At 42.1% G+C, this 17,511-nt stretch overlaps 2 protein-coding genes across 2 annotated transcripts in view; both read right to left on the reverse strand.

The window, feature by feature from the left end:
* The window catches only part of endou2 (endonuclease, polyU-specific 2), a gene marked incomplete at its 3' end in the record, with an annotated part of 9,477 nt that extends 6,521 nt beyond the window's left edge, over window positions 1–2,956 (reverse strand). The window contains exons 1-2 of the mRNA XM_080434817.1: window positions 2,818–2,956; window positions 1,145–1,250 (exon numbers count right to left, since the gene is read on the reverse strand). Coding sequence (XP_080290943.1) covers window positions 1,145–1,250; window positions 2,818–2,919 — 208 coding nt within the window. The 5' untranslated portion in view covers window positions 2,920–2,956. The remainder of the gene's footprint in view (window positions 1–1,144; window positions 1,251–2,817) is intronic.
* Window positions 2,957–10,403: 7,447 nt separating this feature from the next.
* LOC308089872 (TLC domain-containing protein 5-like) lies at window positions 10,404–16,129 on the reverse strand. Its single transcript, XM_080434821.1, has 3 exons — window positions 15,832–16,129; window positions 12,019–12,229; window positions 10,404–11,145 (listed from the first exon to the last, which is right to left on the reverse strand). Exons 2-3 carry the CDS (start codon window positions 12,206–12,208, stop codon window positions 10,616–10,618), a joined length of 720 nt encoding a protein of 239 aa, XP_080290947.1. The 5' UTR covers window positions 12,209–12,229; window positions 15,832–16,129; the 3' UTR covers window positions 10,404–10,615.
* Window positions 16,130–17,511: the final 1,382 nt, after the last annotated feature.

A 17,511-nucleotide genomic window follows, 5' to 3' on the forward strand; every position in this document is an offset into this window, starting at 1 on the left:
ATGTGTGTAGTGGTGTGAAGTAACTAAGTACATGTAGGCTACTCAAGCAGGCTACTGTACTTAAGTACAATTTTGAGGATTTTTGACTTTACTGGAGTATTTTCAATTTGCAGTACTTTTACTTGTACTCCACTACATCTCAAAGGCAAATATTGTACTTTTTACTCCACTACGACTATTTGAAAACTTTAGTTACTGGTTACTTTGTAGATTTGGATTATTATTACAAAACATACATTAACCACTTCGGCCCTACATTTCGGCCATTTGAAAATAGACGATATTTGTATACATTTCAAAAGTTGTGAAATGCTAAATGTTTATACATTTTGGTACATTCCGGACTTTTACATGTAGGCTACTACATTGCAGTATTGATGCTTTTACTTTTAAGTAAAAGAATGTGAGTACTTTTTCCACCACTGCATGTGTGCAGAGCAACACCCCCTCACCCGCTGTCATTATGCAACGTAGTGACGCCTGTCATAAGGAGATTATGGTTAAAGAGCTCTGCTCCAGGGACATGATGAGAGTGATGCAATCACACAGGATCCAGTGCAAATAGCATGTGGAAACAACTTTATACAGTGAATGTTTGGTTGGTAGTGTTGGAGGCACTGCAACATTAATTGTAAACTGCCTCACAGTATTATAATATTTTAAAGCATTAACCACTATATACTCCGTTGTATACGATGTGTGGTGAAAATAGAAGATCTACAAGCTCACAACGTGTTGCATCGTGACACGTTGTGAGCTTGTAGATCTGTTATTTAAAAAAAAAAAGCTCATTCTTGTACCATTTTGGACAAGGCCTTAGGAAGTGTGTCAGAACCTAAATATGCCATAGAGGTGTGGTGATGTGGCGGGGGGAGGTGTAGTGGGACATCTAGTGGCTGAATGGTGTCTACAGCACCTTTAAGCACTTAAACCCCAGCATCCCTGATTATTGTGGGGAAAGCTTTCGCAGAAAATAGCAGATCGACAATATAGGATTTATGTGGTTAACTCTCAGAAGCAATTCAGGAGGATGTCAGGCTGTCAGTTTCCTGCACTTTTGCTGCCTTTTATGCCAGAGGTGTAGATAACACCTCTATGCTCTATTAAAAACAAAATCCATATTTGTAACACTTCGCATTCTTACCTGAAAAAGTCTCCTTTTTGAAAATGTTCTCGTCCACAAATGAAAAGAGGGGGTATCCGGCTCCGTCATTGTCATCGTTCATAGCCATCGCGTCCCCGGCTTTACCCTGTGTTGCACAACCCAAAATAAGGACAGAGTCATCACTTTGACGAGTGGCTAATGTTTGGTTGCTGAGCTCCAGCTGTCAGCTTATTTGCTCTGACCAATTTATTTATTTATTCATTTAAAATTGGATTTTTAAATTGATCAATAGTGGTTACAGGCATCTAACCTACTGATGGAATTTGCTTTTCATTGTTTCAGGGTTTCCACTGACAGTTTGAATACCTCTAGAAAAGGGCCATCAACAAATGAAGTTGAAAATACACCAGTAAGCCTTCTATAACCAGGAGTTATGGTTATTACTTTTATTTCCTTCTTCTTTTTTTTAATTACAATGATATGATGAATGACTTGATATTGTTTCCAATATGACAGAGGGGTACTATTATTTTGATCATCATGCCCTAAGAAGAGGAAGAAGAAAGGAAGAGGGTTGTATTCATACAAGTATAGCGGAAATTGCTGTTTAACAAGCAACAGCTAATTGAAGTCATCGATTTAATCGATTATAAAAATAATTTGCAATAATAATAATACAGGTACAATAATAGTTCATAATAATAGATAGTTTATGTTACTGGGACAGATATCCCCAGAAAGGATAATAGCAGTCCAAATGTATGAATGAGTGGTTATTAATCACAAATTGACTGGAACCTGACAGAAAACACACATCAGCGCTTCACACAATCTAACCACTAAACCCCTACGGCATGCAGTGTACTTTGTTGACTGGGGTCCCCCAGGGCTCTATCCAAGGTCCCCTCATTTGTTCCCTCAACACCAAATGTCTTTGTTGCAGACAGAAATTTGACTTCAACTCCATTACATCTTAGAGGTAAATATTGTACTTTTATTCCACTATAATTATTTGAAAAAAAAAGTTACTAGTTACATTGTAGATTTTGATTATTATTACAAAACATACATTATCAACTTCAGCCCTATAAATATGCATGTAGTTTGGCTATTTGAAAATAGCTGATATACAAGCCCACAACGCGTCGCTTTGTGACGTGTTGTGACTTTCTTACAAGTACATTTTGAATACCGAACTTGTACTTGTAACAGACAATCTTTACAATACGGTATTGATACTTTTACCTAAGTACAACATGTGAGTGCTTCTTCCATCACTGCCCTCAATCTAAATACTGTATAGGAAGCTGTTTCCAATTCCAATTCGTCTGCATGTTGTCGTGGAATTCTGGATCAATCAGCAATCGATAAGGCACATAGGAGTCGAGACAATATTCTAGGTGGTGATGGTTATGCTTTATGTACATGATATCATGGTCAGAAGCACATTAACACTCATGTCAGTGGTACGGTAGTTCTGCCTCGAGCACAGAGCAGAGATCATAGTTATACTGAAGGACAAACTGAACCATAACAAGATAGGCTGTACCAAAACAATAGCTATTGGGCCTAGTGGAGACATTTAGGCTCTTACAAGCTGTCAAATATCATAATGTATTGTAGAAGTATTATAAGTGATGGTATAATATAAAGATTAGATACAGTATAAGCAGCCATATAACTTCTTCCTCAATGTCTTTCGGCATGCGTACCTGAAGAGAGATCCTGTAGTCTGTCCCAGGCGTGAGTCTGTTTTTGTCATTGTCCCACAGTTCCTGCACGACGGTTGACAACTCTCTATCGCTCTCAATCATGATATGACTGCTTTATGGGTCCACCACGTTGGTCCCTCGGTGGTTGAACTACAGGCGTATTGGTTCAGAAGCTCTCTATAGGACATGAGAAACAGGAATAAAGTTGTTTAGGCCAGTGGTTTTCAAACTTTCTGTGCCCAAGGCACACCAATGGATCAGTCAAAATCTGAAGGCACACCTGTGTTCTTACCGAAAATAGCAGATCTGCAAGCTCTCAATGTGTCACATATGAGCTTGTAGATGAGCTGTGAACATGAACATGAAATAGAGACATGTATAGGACCGTAAAGATGTAAACAAGTCCCCAGGACTTTTTTCTGTTATCCTTTTAGCCTTAATGTCTGACTGTACCTCGTGCTGTTTACTTTTCTGACTAATAAAGTATTCCATCAATCAATATTATAGTCTGTATTGGGAAATGAGTGCACACAAAGTACTGATATAGTAAAATAAGAAATAATTTCATACGTTTTTGTAGTTGTATACAGTATATTGCAGTAGTGTGCGGTCGCCGGTTGTCACAAAATCCCAAGGCACACCTGGACAAGTGTCACAGCAGCACACCAGTGTGCCTCGGCACACCACTTGGGAACCACTGGTTTAGGCTTCAGGATACAGATGTGTTGTGTTTCACATCTGTTATGTTTCATAATTTCTCGCCAATCAATGTGTGAATATTGAGATTCCAAATTACTGTGAGCTCAGGGAGATTATGAACAGTGACAAATTAATATCTGTTCCGTATTCATAGAGAGGTTTGTTTTACCCTGATTGCTCCCGGCAATTCAAGGTGCCACTCTATTTGAACAGTTATATACTGTACAAGTGTTCAGTTTTACTTTATTGTCATAAATTTTCCAGAAACACAACAATAAATGTTGACGTTGACAACCTGCTTTAGCCATTCACGTATTCCATGATTTTCTCCACCGTGCTCACAGCAGGACATTGGAATTATGATCTGTAATCGACTAAAAATAGCTCTTGAAAATAATATAGCTTGTTGATGATGGTCATTGTCAGTGATGAATATTTGATGACTTACTAAAAATGGCTACTTTACTGAATATAATCCAGCCAGCCAAATAGCCTTGGCTCCCACATGACTTCTGTATGGAATCAATGTATTATTTAAAGTGCATGATGGATGAAAAGCAATGAGTAGAAACCATAATACCATTAAGAAATGTAATGTTTTTGGACATTGTAATTCTTGTTCCTGAATAGTTGATGATTTTTAACACACACACACACACACACACACACACACACACACACACACACACACACACACACACACACACACACACACACACACACACACACACACACACACACACACACACACACACACACACACACACAAATTAATGTCAGTGTTAGTGCATTATTGACATTAATGTCAATAATATAAATACATGACATCAGTGGGGCTTATTGACCAGGGTTTCTCAAAGTGTGAGAAACTAGGGTGCTGTGATGGCAGTCACGGGGTGCCGCGGAATACTTTGATAAACCTATTCCTATATTAATATAGGCCAGACGGTGGGTCGACGGTGGACATCATAAACGTAACATGCGGACTTGCGAGGCGCACCGTTGTTCCGATCTGCACCAAACTTGGCACAAACACTGGGGTCTGCTATGACGATAGTCAATGGCCCCTGGGGGCCACAGGCGCACCACTGCTCCAAGCACACTGCTGCTCTAACCATGACAGTAAACACTCCAGGGGCCACGTGTGCCCCCCAGGGGGCACGTTAGGGCCCCCCCGGGGGCCCCAGGCACACCATTGCTCCAATCCTCACCAAACTTTGCACAAATGCTGTTCAGGGGTCTACCATGACAATTGTCACACCAAAAATTTTACACATATGGGGAACTACAGCAGTGCTACAGCAGTGTCTAACATTTCAAATGGCCATAATTCAGTGACCATTGCTCTGATCAGTGCAATATAGGACTGTATTTGAAGGCTCGAGAGCAGCCTGCAAATCTAGCATTTGAAATGTACCAATATCGTAAAAGTTTAAACATCACTTACAAAGTTATTTTCAATACGTTCTACCAAAACTGATATTCTATCAAGTCTCTTAGCCATCCAGGATACAAATCCAAAGTCAGTCAATAGTTTAAGAGATTGAAATTGCAAAATGAAAGAGAGAGTGAACATATGCTTTCAACAGTGTCCATATTTGTATGTTGTGGTCACCATAATCTTCTTATAACAATAATAATATAAATATATAGTTATAGTATAGCCTAACATACTGTAAAATGTTTAAGTAGTAAAATAATCCGGGAGTATAAGGTAAAGTGGAAAAGGTAACAGCATAATTAAGGGGTACCGTGGATGAAAAGATTCTCTATAGGGGTGAGCAGCCCTGAGCCACTGTAATAGCCATTAGTGTGGTGTGGGCCCCCAAAGTAGTCTGTAGAACATTGTGAAACAGAATGGAATGGCTTACACAGCCATGAGGACAGTCGCTCATTCATTCAGAAAACCGACCACCATCACCCGACAACACGCCACCGCATCATGATACTGTATACGTTCACCTGCGCCCTTCCATCCCCATCGCCTAATTTATACTTAGCTTAGGTGTTGCATGCTGTAAATAGCAGCTATTTACTGAGCTCGACAACCGGCACGCAACTAAGTTATAACTAAGTTGTAACTAGGTTATACTGACCTTTCAAACTGGCCTCGTTCCTGATGGTTCCCTGATGGGTGTATGAAGAGTGACCTGCGGTTATAGGTGCTGCTGGGTGTGTGTAGCTGTGGGTTTGGTATAGCGGACAGGCAGCCTGGTTTGTGGGGAGGTAGAGTGTTTGTGTGTGTAGTAGGCAGTACCACTATGTCAGGTAGCCGGGGGGGGGGGACTGGTACAGAGACCACGAGGTGGTGGGGGGACGGGGGGACAGGACAGGAGAGTAGGGGCCTTGTTAAAGGGTTACACCCTGTCAGCAACTCTAGCCAAAGGGATTACGCCATGTTGTAGTGCTAAATGGTGGATGCTCTTTGTCTCTTTTGGTGGTGCATTCTCTCTCTCACCTCTGTCCCTCTGTCTCTGTCTCTTTGTCTCTCTCTCTCTTTCTCTCTCTCACCTCTGTGTCTATCTCTCACCTCTGTCTCTTGGTTTCTCTGTCTCTCTGTCTCTCTGTCGCTCTCTCTCTCTCTCTCTCTCTCTCTCTCTCTCTCTCTCTCTCTCTCTCTCTCTCTCTCTCTCTCTCTCTCTCTCTTTCTCACCTCTGTGTCCATCTCTCACCTCTGTCCCTCAGTCTCTCGGTCTCGGTCTCTGTCTCTGTCTCGCTCTCTCTTTCTCTCTCTTTCTTTTCTGTTCCTCTGTCTTTCTCTCTCAACTCTGTGTCTATCTCTCACCTCTGTACCTCTGTCACTCAGTCTCTATGTCTCTCTCTCTCTTCTCTGTCGCTCTGTCTCTCAGTCTCTCTGCCTCTCTCTCTTTCTCTCTCTCTCACCTCATGTGTCTCAGTCTCTCTGTCCCTCTCTCACCCAAGCGAGTGACTCCTGCATTACAGGGTAATTACAGGCCGTGCCACAGGTAATAATGTGTTATGATAACCGACTGTAGTAAGGACTAGTTTGCTGAGTGTAAGTAGACATGTAATTTACTTAATGTATGAATACATCCTCAACATATCACTTCAATCTGTTACAGAACATACTTTGGTCCATTTTATTCAAAACATTGCTACTGGAAGCCTTCCCCCAAATAAAATGAAATGAACCGTTAATAGACCGATACAAAGAGGGGAAATTGCCAATTATAAAATCCACTTTACCCCAAATCCCTCTCATCATAGTTTCATGTTGCATTATGTCTGTCTGTCTTTATGCTGCCGGTCATGCTCTCCCACTGACACTTGTATGACTCAGCAGTGTGTGTGTGTGTGTGTGTGTGTGTGTGTGTGTGTGTGTGTGTGTGTGTGTGTGTGTGTGTGTGTGTGTGTGTGTGTGTGTTGGAGGACAATATCACAGACACTCCCCTTGCACACTCTTGTGGGAGAAAGGAGGCATTGTGAGAGGTGAGCCTTCCGTTAGTAATTCAACACAGTCAGCAGACAGCAGCTACAAACCTGAGTCAATAAGGTAACAAAAGCAAGTAGCACTTTACAACAACAAAAAAGCACTCCTCTTTCGCTTGATGATGTTAAATTCATATTCTGTGAGTAAAGTGTTGTCAGAAAGAACAGGTCCATTGTTGCATTTCGGCTCTGTCGGGTGGAAACCTCATTATGTCCAAAACTGTTACTTTTCAGGATTCAAATAAAAAAAACACAAAAGTAGCAGATCGACAAGCACAAAACGCGTCACTTCGCGCCTCTTTCGAGCTTGTGGATCTTCTACATTTAATGCTTTTGTGTGACGCTGTAGTATGATCAAGTAGGGTGTTAATTTAAGAAAAAAACACAAAAAGTTAGAATATGGAGATAAGAGGTTTCTGCCTGACAGCAACGATTTCAAAAGCCAGTAAAAAAAACTGCAATAAAACCTTTAGAATATAGTGCAGCGGTTCCCAACCCTTTTTTTCTGGATCAGTGCCCTCTTGAAAATCGAATTAACACGGCAGGCTTGGTCAGATGGGTGGGCTGCTGTGCATCTTCAGAGCGTGTTTATTATTTTATCAATTGATTGTGAACTAGTATACTTCCTGTTGATTTTACTATTTGAAGATTTGGATCCAGTCAGGGTTTTCTTCCTATTAAAAATAGCTAAACAAACAGGAAGTTGACATTTCTATATATAAAAAAAAAACTAACTGTACTGGGTTGTGTGATGTTCTATATTGTTTGAATCGTCTTTGTTTGCCTATGTTTACGGGCTAAAAGAGTGACTTTGTAATGAGGAACATTTTGAATGATTAATTTCTACTCAATGGAGCAATTATTTGTGATTTCTTGGCCTCCTTTGGAGTTACATCATGGCAAGGTAACTACACAACCCAAACTTCTACCAAAGTGTATATCCCCCCCCCCCCCCACACACACACACACACACCAAATCTTGGCCCAAACTAGCTGCGTTGAGCTTGTAGATCTATTATTTTCCCCCAGAACATGGATGCTAGGGTTACATTGCTTAAAGCAACACTTGATATTAATTCAATTTTTATTTAATTTCACTTCATAATAATTCTACATTTATCTTATTTAACCTTTAACCAGGCTTTTTGAGATTAAAAATCATTTGCAAGGGTGACCTGGATCACAACAGGCTCGGCTAGTCTTCGCTTATTAGCAAACTCACTGGTCTTATGTTGTTTCGATTATGCTATTGGCTCATGGTATGGTGGCCTAACCAAAGCCCTAAAAGACAAGTTGCAGGTTTCTCAAAATAGGTTGGTCAGGCTTGTCTTGGGGCTGTCTGCAAGGGTCAAGGGACAATGTTGGAAAACAACATTTCCAGCAGTTGGGTTGGCTCCCTCTGGCAGCCAGGTCAGTTTAACTACAGCTGCCCTCTGGCAGCCAGGTCAGTTCAACTACAGCTGAACCTGGTGCATAATATCTACATTCAACAGTGCCCCTGTGTACCTCTGTATGCTTTTTCAGAAGCGTAGCGAAGCCCATTCCCACCTAACCAGAGCCAGCATAGCAGACCTGACCATGCCCACGTTCACCACTGAAATGGGAAAACGCTCATTTAGATTTGGAGAAGCAGTTAACTGGAACTCGCTACCCCTGACTATAAAGAGCATCAGCAGTCATCTCCTTTTTAAGATAAGGGTCAAAGCATGGCTTTTAGAAAATGTTGCAGAATAGTAGGGTCACTTATATTAGCAATGTGTTTATATGTATTTATGCTGTAGGTAGTGTAGCTATTGATTGTATTATTTATTGCTGTATTGTCTACCTGTATGTATTTTGTTGCAATGTTGTTTGTCTCAGACCAAGGACCACAATGGAAATAAGTCGCACAACTTTCTTTTGTTTGTATTCTTGACATTTCTCAGATGAACATGATGTAACATGTGTTTTTCCTGTATAACGTCTAATAAAATCAAATCAAGAAGCCAATAACAAATAATACATTTTATAGCAATTAAAAGCATAGCAGATGGAAATGGAAGACAGTAAACCAAGCAATCCTTTGAAAACAAAATCTTTTTCTGTACCCGGCAGCACAAATACTTTGTTTGAAAGCCTGTGTTAGTTTTAACAACCTCCAGAACACCTTTGATATGCATAGTTCAACCAAGCCCATTAACCAGACCACCAGTCCTAACACATTTGATGTCCAATCACCCCACAAAAGTGTAATGATACAACAGCTGAAGCAGAGCCAAATGCCAAAATGGCTGATCTGCGTAACATCTGATGCAGAGTCTGTTTTAGTGGCAGTCTCTGACGTACTAGCCTCGATCTCCAGGCTTTTATGACAGCAACAAATTTCATTGATGGTTAAACGATAGTTTTGTAACCGTTTAGTCAACTAGCCTTAATGTTAAGACAAGCAGATCTGCAAAGTTTAAACCTGTGTACAACCACCCTTACAAATCTAAATCAGTTGATTCAGCAAAATAGGTGACAATAAGAGGTGAAATCCAAACGGAGCAAACCATGATGCTCAGAACACGTGTATTCCAGCAAACATTAATCATCACAAAGTAGTGCTACCAGCTACAAGGGAAACTGTGCACGTAGCTTGAAGAAAAGGCTAATTGTCAAGTGGAAACATTTGATTATTTTGTTTTTTAAATTAATAATTATAGTCAATAAAAGTAAATAATAAAACCTGCTGTGGCAGTCTCTGAAGCTTAGCTGTTGTAGTGGCAGTTACTGAACCTGAAAGCAACACAAGTAAGGACAATTCACTATGAAGCACACTAAAGAGATTCTCTGGCAGCCCGTCTCATCAAAGCATGGATTTACAGAATAGCGGGGCGTGCATTTGGAATGACACTTTAGATTTGAGGGATAAGGCTTGCCTTTCACATCTACGCCCGTGGTGCCGAAAAACCTGTATGCACCGGACTCACAGCTGGCTCCGCCGACAAATCTTATCAGTGACTGAAAGGCATTCCTGACCATCCCCAGTGTTAAACACCTGCTGCTTATAGAAATGCAAGGCAGCCGCAAAAATTCCTGGACATTCGAAGCACAACCCCACTCTGTCTGGCCCATAGATAATACTGTGTCATGTACATGTCTCATTGGCTGCTGCTGCTCATTGGAGCGATAAGTCAACAGGGGCTGCCATATTGGTGAGAACAAGCCGTGCCTAGCAATGCATGCATGTCCCAGGTATGTCTATTATTGAAGCAGGTCTCTCCACAATTAAACTTTCTGAATTCCCGACTTATGTTAGACACAATGCTTGATTAAGAAATAAAATAAAGAAATAAAAATAAAATACAAAATGTTGACCAAATGTAATACCCAGATGATCTCATACAAATTGCTTAAAACAGGAAGAGAAAATAAAAAACAACATTTCCCATTAGACGACTCCGAGAGAGTCTTTCTAGCAAAGAGTTGTCTGTTGCGTTCAATCAGCCTCATAACAGGGAGAATCAGTGTCAGAGATTCCATGACATTCCACGGGGGAGGAAGATCTGCAAGCGGTCATTCATACCCAAACATCTGAGCGATTTCTTCATCATTCATTCTTCATCACGTGTCCTCCTCTTCCTCCTGTATGAGGCCGCTTGAACGCAACTCTTTGAGCGATCTTTCTTCAGTCATTCTTCACGTGCGCCTCGTCTTCTCCCAGCTTGGAACGTTCCAACCACTTTTTATACTTGGCCCGGCTTTTCCTGAAAGCGAACCTGCCTATGTCCACCATGAACACCCAGGCCAGGATGTACATGACCGCGGCGCCGACCTTGATCACCAGTGCGGGCCTGGGCGACATCATCTCGCAGTAGAACAGGACGGTGCCGATGCCGACGCGCACCGTGGCGAACAGCAGGATGAAGAGGAGGTCCACGGCGTCGCCGAGCAGGCTGTCGTACAGGCCCACCTTGCGGAGGAACCAGCGCGTCTGCAGCAGGGGGTTGGTGATCTCGCTGCCGAAGATGGCGCCGCAGGTCTCGCAGCCCGACTCGCCGATGCCCAGGGCCAGCAGGATGCCCGTGATGCTGGCCACGTGGTGGGCCAGCATGACGGGGCCCTCGGAGCGGTAGTACATGCACCAGCCCATGTCGAAGAAGAAGTAGCCCAGGCAGGTGGCCAGGGCCAGCGTCTGCATGCTGGTGTTCTCCGTGCCTGCATGGGAGAACGGACATGGGGGTGAGCTCAGAGCAGATCTAGACCAGTAGTGTTATAGAGGCAGAAACCTCTTATCTCCATATTCCAGCTTTGTGTTTTTTTTCGTAGATGAATGCCCTTCTTGATCATACTACAGCGTCACACAAAAGTATTAAAAGTAGCAGATCTGCAAGCTCGAAACGCGGCGCGATGCGACGCATTTTGAGCTTGTAGATCAGCTACTTTTGCTATTTTTTTATTTGAATCCTGAAAGGTAAAAGTTACAGTTTTGGACATACAAGGTTTTCAACCGACAGAGACGATGTCACACTTTATCACATACTCTACTAGGCTGGGCGATGTGACTTTAAAACAATATCATGATAAATATTTTAACAACACTAATCTTATATGGGGAACCCTGGAACAAAGTATGTTCAGATGGGGGGTACGTATCAATGTGGGGGTCACTGACATGAGAAAGGTTTGAGAACCAATGAATTAAGTGTTACATAGCCCAAGGGTTTCCAAACTTTCAGGGCGCGACTCCCCCCCCCGTGAAAATAGCCGCTCTACAAGCTCACAACGCCTCACAGTGTGAGGCGTTGTGAGCTTGTAGAGCGGCTATTTTCACAATGTTTGCCTCTTTCTTACGTAATATTTGACAATTCGGTATTAAAAAAGGCCTTGAAAAGTAATTAAATTGTAACTTTAGCAATGTGCAGATACCCTGTATACACGTGTACTGTATTATGCTGTACGTTCGTTTGTTTGCTGTTGAGTGAGAAAACAATGTTGCACTAAGCTAATCATCTGGGGACACGCCCAAAATAATTGGAGGACCGACCCCAAGTTTGGGAACCAGTGACTTTTAGCCTGCTGAGTACTGACCTGCATGTGTGAATGGCAGCGGTCCGTCTATGAACACGACGTAGGCGGTCAGCAGCACTATGATGACCCCGTGGGACAGTGTGACCAGGCGACAGTTCCACTCTGGCCCCTGCTGGCTGAAGGTGAGGCATAGCAGCAGGTACAGACACAGCCAGACAGCCAGGCTGCACAGCACCTCCACACACACCATGACTATACCGGCTGGCTGCTCCTGAAACACATGGACAGTATGGGGAATAAGTACTTGCATTTTTATTTATTTTTACTCCACCACTTAAACCCCATCATCCGTATTTCGGGGAAAGCTTTCGCAGCAAATAGCAGATCGACAAGCTCACAACGCCACGATTTCGATAGCAATCATTTGCTATATCTCCAGATCTTTAGGTTTATATATTCAGGTCAGGATACCAATTTTATCCAATCAGGAAAGAGAACTCATACAGGATACATAAGTGAAATTGGAAGTGATGAAACAAATAAAACAAAAGTGACATTGGAACTGGAACACTTTAAATTGAAGCTGATAAATGATCTATGTGGGGTTCTCTCTCCTGGTTGGATCAAACTGTTTTTCCCCCTTCTATTTACTGAAGAGCTGGAGGGACAGCCTCTAACTCTGAAAGTGAACAAATGGACCAGGTCCATTTGTACTGGACCAGGTCCATTTGTACACTCTCAGAGACAGAGTTATGGGGATGCTTTAAATTTAAAAGTTGAGAGCCTCTGGAGAGTGGAGACCTACTGGATTCACAGCCTGTTGCAGATAACCAATTAATTTCCAACCGCACCACACTTACCTGTTTTGCCAGTGTGACGCTCAAGAGCAGGAAGCGTTCACCTTTTTCATCTCAAAGCTTAATAATTATTTATTTCCATCATGCACAGATCTTTTTCACTGCAGCCATTTTGACATGAATAAGCAGGTAAACACAGCTGTTAACAACAAGTAAGACGCGCGAACGCGGGAAGCGAACGCAGCTCGAAAACTAAGCCTTTTTTTTTTTTTTTAATACCCAAAAATTCTGCGTTAAAAGGAGCATCTTAGAAAAATAAAAATTCACCCAAAAAAAACTTTGAATGTTTTTGAACAATTCAACAAAGTGTTTGAAGTGCCTGTTTCACCCACTTCCGGGGGGCGGAGCCAAAATCCGAGGCCGAAGTATTTGTTCGTAGACCCCGACTTAGGGGGGGTAGAAAAAGTTTCGGAGCGATTCGGGCACTTTACATTTAACATGGGGTTTCAATGGGGAGTTTTTAGGAGCCTTCTCCGGGGCGTGGCTTCCGGGGGAAGGGGCGGGCTTAAACGCAACCTTGACTGGTGTGTTCAGTTTTCAAAGACCTTTCATTTGATGTATGGTACGTCTATATTGGACATTTACTTGGCTGCACACAGCTGCACATAGGCAGTGCACACAGACACACAGACACACAGACAGACGGACGGACACACACACAAGCCGAGCACGGTTTCATAGTAAGCTCCACTTGCGCGAAGGCGCGCCTCCTTCCGCTGCGTTCACAATGATACTAATTAAGGTTGTGTTCCATTCAGGTGCATCATGGCAGGCTGGAAAGTGCTCTGCTACACTATATGGAACATCAATTAGTATCAACTGTGTTTACCCTACTAGGCCATACCTTCCGATAGTTTATAAGTAAGAGAAGAAGGAAGAAAGAAGAAGTTTGAAGTATCAGATTATTACCAGCCACAATAAAAGCTAATAATTAAACTTTACAAATGTGTATTTCAGACCATAATGAAACTGAAGCTTTACAGGTGTGTACAGTAGTCTGTTCTTTCTTGTAAAGCGACTTTGAGTACCAAGAAAAGCGCTAAATAAATTGGATGTATTATTATTATTATTGTCACCGCCAGGCCGAAAGGCATGGCGAGAGAGTATGTTTTACCCCATGTCCGTCCGTCCGTCCTGTCCTGTCCGTGTGTTAGCAACTAATCTCCGGCACCGTTGGCCCGGTCGCTGCGAAACTGTGCACACCCACTCCCTGCATGCCAATTCAGAACCTCTGCCCCACATTTTTCACATGGGCCTGTCATAGCGCCACCAGGAGGCCGATTTGTGCAAAACCCATTTTTTCCCATTACTCCTACAGCTTTTATCCAAACGTCATGCAAATCGGTACACAGTATCTCTATAGTCATGTGATCAACCCGGATCTGTCCGATTTCCCATATTCCATCGTCATTGGCTAAGGTTGGCTTCCAAAGTTTGCAGGATTGGTCCGTTTTGAACAAACTGCCTCAAATCATGAAGGCAGCTTGCCATTTCCATAAAATTGCACACGCACATTCCCACTAGGCCGAGGAAGAAATGCCACTTGAAATTTTTCAAATCAGCCTCATGGTGGCGCTATAACAGGCCAATTTGCATTATAACTGCACCGATCTGCGTGAAACTTTGCACACACACTACCTAGAGGCCAAGGAAAAACATCTGCACTGCATTTTTCACATCTGCTTTTTACAGCGCCAACAGGAGGCCGACTTATGTAAAATACATTTTTGGATATTATTCCTTCAGATTGTGTCCAAAAATCACGCAAATCGGTACACAGTATCATGTCATCAAGACAGATGTGTCCGATATTTCATATTCCATCTTAATTGGCTAACATTGGCTTCCAAAGTTTGCAGGATAGGTCCGTTTTGAACAAAATGCCTGTACGCAGTGTGCGATTTCCGTGAAATTTCGCGCGCACATTCCCACTAGGCCGAGGAACAAATGCCACCCTTTTCACATTGGTCTGTTATAGCGCCACCAGCAGGTCTAATTTCACAAAATATGTTTTGGGAACAAAATGCCTCAAATCATGAATGCAGTGTCCGATTGCTGTGAAAGGCCTAATAACGAATGGCACCCTTTTCACATTGGCCTATCATAGCGCCACCAGGTGGCCACAATAACCTACCTGACCTGCCGGAGACTTGTTATTATAATGAAACTTCACAGGTTGTGTAGTACACATCATAGTGGTTGGCAACAGCGATACATATCTGGCCCAGCAAATTAATTTGTAAATAGTTTCTAATATCAAAATAAATAAAGTAAACAATATCTGACTGACAGTCTTTCATAATGTAGGTAGGATAGGGACATCAATGGTTTTACATTGATGAAACCAGGTACAGTAGGATGAATGCATAATTCTCTCTGCATTCTTTCTTTGATTGTTCTGTTGTAAACTTTCCTCTTTAGACTTTTGAATTTAAAAAACAAACCAAAACTGTGTTTCACATGACTTAAACAATACACAATTTCTCTCTTTTCTAAGAAGAGACCTTGGCTTGAACCATGTAAGAGCTCTTTTGTTTGAGTATGACTGTCTCCAGATAAAATGTTCCTTTTTAACTTTTTGGTGAAGTTAGAAGATGGATGTGGTACGAGCAAAGGTATGAATGAATGAAAAGATACATTGTTTCTTTCTCTGTCTATTTCCACCTTTCTTGAAACTGCAATAATGGAGATTGTAAGACAAACATTTTTACACCTGTAAACCTGTGACAATAAAGTTGAGTTGAGTATACTACTGGCTAGCTGATGCCACCCGTTTGCATTAGCATTATTTGTTGGGGGACTGCCCATAATGCTAACAAGCTTCCATTAGACATTTCTCAGTAGCACAGATTGAAAAGGGTTTCTGACTAAATTGAGTAAGTACAGTAGTTCTCAAATTCTGGGTTCCTTGGGGGAGGATGGTCCTTAAAATTAAAAGGTTTGAGAACCACTGGACTTGTACCTCCCCCCAGTAGACTGGCAGCAGTATGTATGTGAAGTGTGCCCAGTAGCTTACCTCAACCGTCTCTCTTGGTTGTGGTCTTTATCTGGGAGACCCTTGAGAGCTGACTCCAAGAAAATGAACGCAGTCTTCAGCCTCCATGCCGTACTCCAGACCCTTCCATAGAAGTCTGCCTACATGTCCTCCTTTAGTTTTCTACATTTGAAGCACATGTACAGTGGACCTGCCAGTGTGGCAGCGAGGCCGTATCTACAGCACTATAATCAATTAGCAGATTCTTCCACTTCATCTCAACGTGGATCCTCTTAAAGGATTATGGTTTTAGAGCAGGATAGTGAGACCTGTCGCCAGACACAGCAGTCTCCCTCTGCTGTTGGGTTTTAACTGGTTCTCAAACTGATAAGTAAGCCTTAGAGCCATGTGGACCATAGGGCGCGCAGGAGCCTGTCTCCTGTTTCTGCAGCGTGAGGCAGCTTGATGAACAAGTACACCCCTTGGATATGACGCTAGTATGTCACAGGGACTTAACCCCAATACAGCCCTTGATGCTGAGAGCCAAGCAGGGAAGCATTGGGTTTCATTTTTATAGTCTTTGGTATATGACCCGGCCAGGGAATCTAACCCCGACCTCCCAATCTCAGGGTGGACACTCTAACCACAAGGCCACTGAGCTGGTTATCAAACGCAGTATCCCCATAACTCTGAGAGTGCACAAATGCAGGTCAATTTGGTTACATTAGTACACTTACACTCTTAGACTAATTCATGCTTGGAGCGACAAGTGTCGAATGGACACCCTGAGAACTTTGAGAACTTTGAGAACCACTGTTTTAACTCATCCTGGGCTGGCTCTGTGCCTTGAGAGATCAGATTTAATTCAATTTATAAATGTGGGTCTATTTTTTTAACTACTTTCAAACTGGCCTCCCTATATTGTAGGCATGTCATTATATACAACTGTCTAAACTGTTCTGTCAGAAATAGCAGCTCTACAAGCTCACACCGCATAGCAATGCAACACATTGTGAGAATGTAGATCATTCATCATACAATGAAGTATAGGGCTATAGTGGTTAATTAGAAGAAAGATTTTCAGTAAAAAACAGAGAGACTGGATACCTTTCTTATGTGAACCAGGGACGTGCAGGGAATTGGAGGGGCGGGGGCTTGAATATAAAAATATAAAAGAGAATTATTTTTTACATTTCTACCCAGATTTAGAGGAATATCTCATTTTGAAATAATACTGGGAATCTATGATACTATTGAAAAGAAAACACCACAAACAAAATATTCATACAAAAGTTACAATTGTTATAACACTGGTCTGATATTTGCTCCTTTTCTCTCTAATTTTCATCTCATTCCCAGTTTTACACTCCAACATACAGATAGCATAGCAACACAGGCAGAAACACTAAGCTAATGTAATAATAATGATTACCATTATTAGTGTTATTATTATTAATTGCATGGCTGCCTCTTTTAATACCTCACACACACACACAGAGATATACACAGTTCATTTCTGATGACTATGGACAGTAGGCGACTCATGCTCTTCCTGCCTGTCAGGCTGTCACTGGGGCTAGGGGGTGGGGGTCTGCAACTTGGCTAGCTGGATGCAATCCTATCTGTGAGCGTGTGGCGTTCCGCAAGGAAGCATACTAGGGCCTTTACTGTTCCTAATATACTTGTTCCTAATATACTATGTAAACGACATGACATCAACTT

Source organism: Gymnoscopelus braueri (assembly GCF_963280865.1).
Source record: "Gymnoscopelus braueri genome assembly, chromosome: 8".
Lineage (NCBI taxonomy): Eukaryota > Metazoa > Chordata > Actinopteri > Myctophiformes > Myctophidae > Gymnoscopelus > Gymnoscopelus braueri.

Bases quoted from the DNA above. Each gene is read 5' to 3' on its own strand.
- LOC308089872 (XM_080434821.1), bottom strand. From the start codon at position 12,208: ATGGTGTGTGTGGAGGTGCTGTGCAGCCTGGCTGTCTGGCTGTGTCTG. The intron at 11,146-12,018 runs GTCAGTACTCAG...TCTCCCATGCAG, and splicing joins GCTGCCATTCACACATGCAG to GCACGGAGAACACCAGCATG.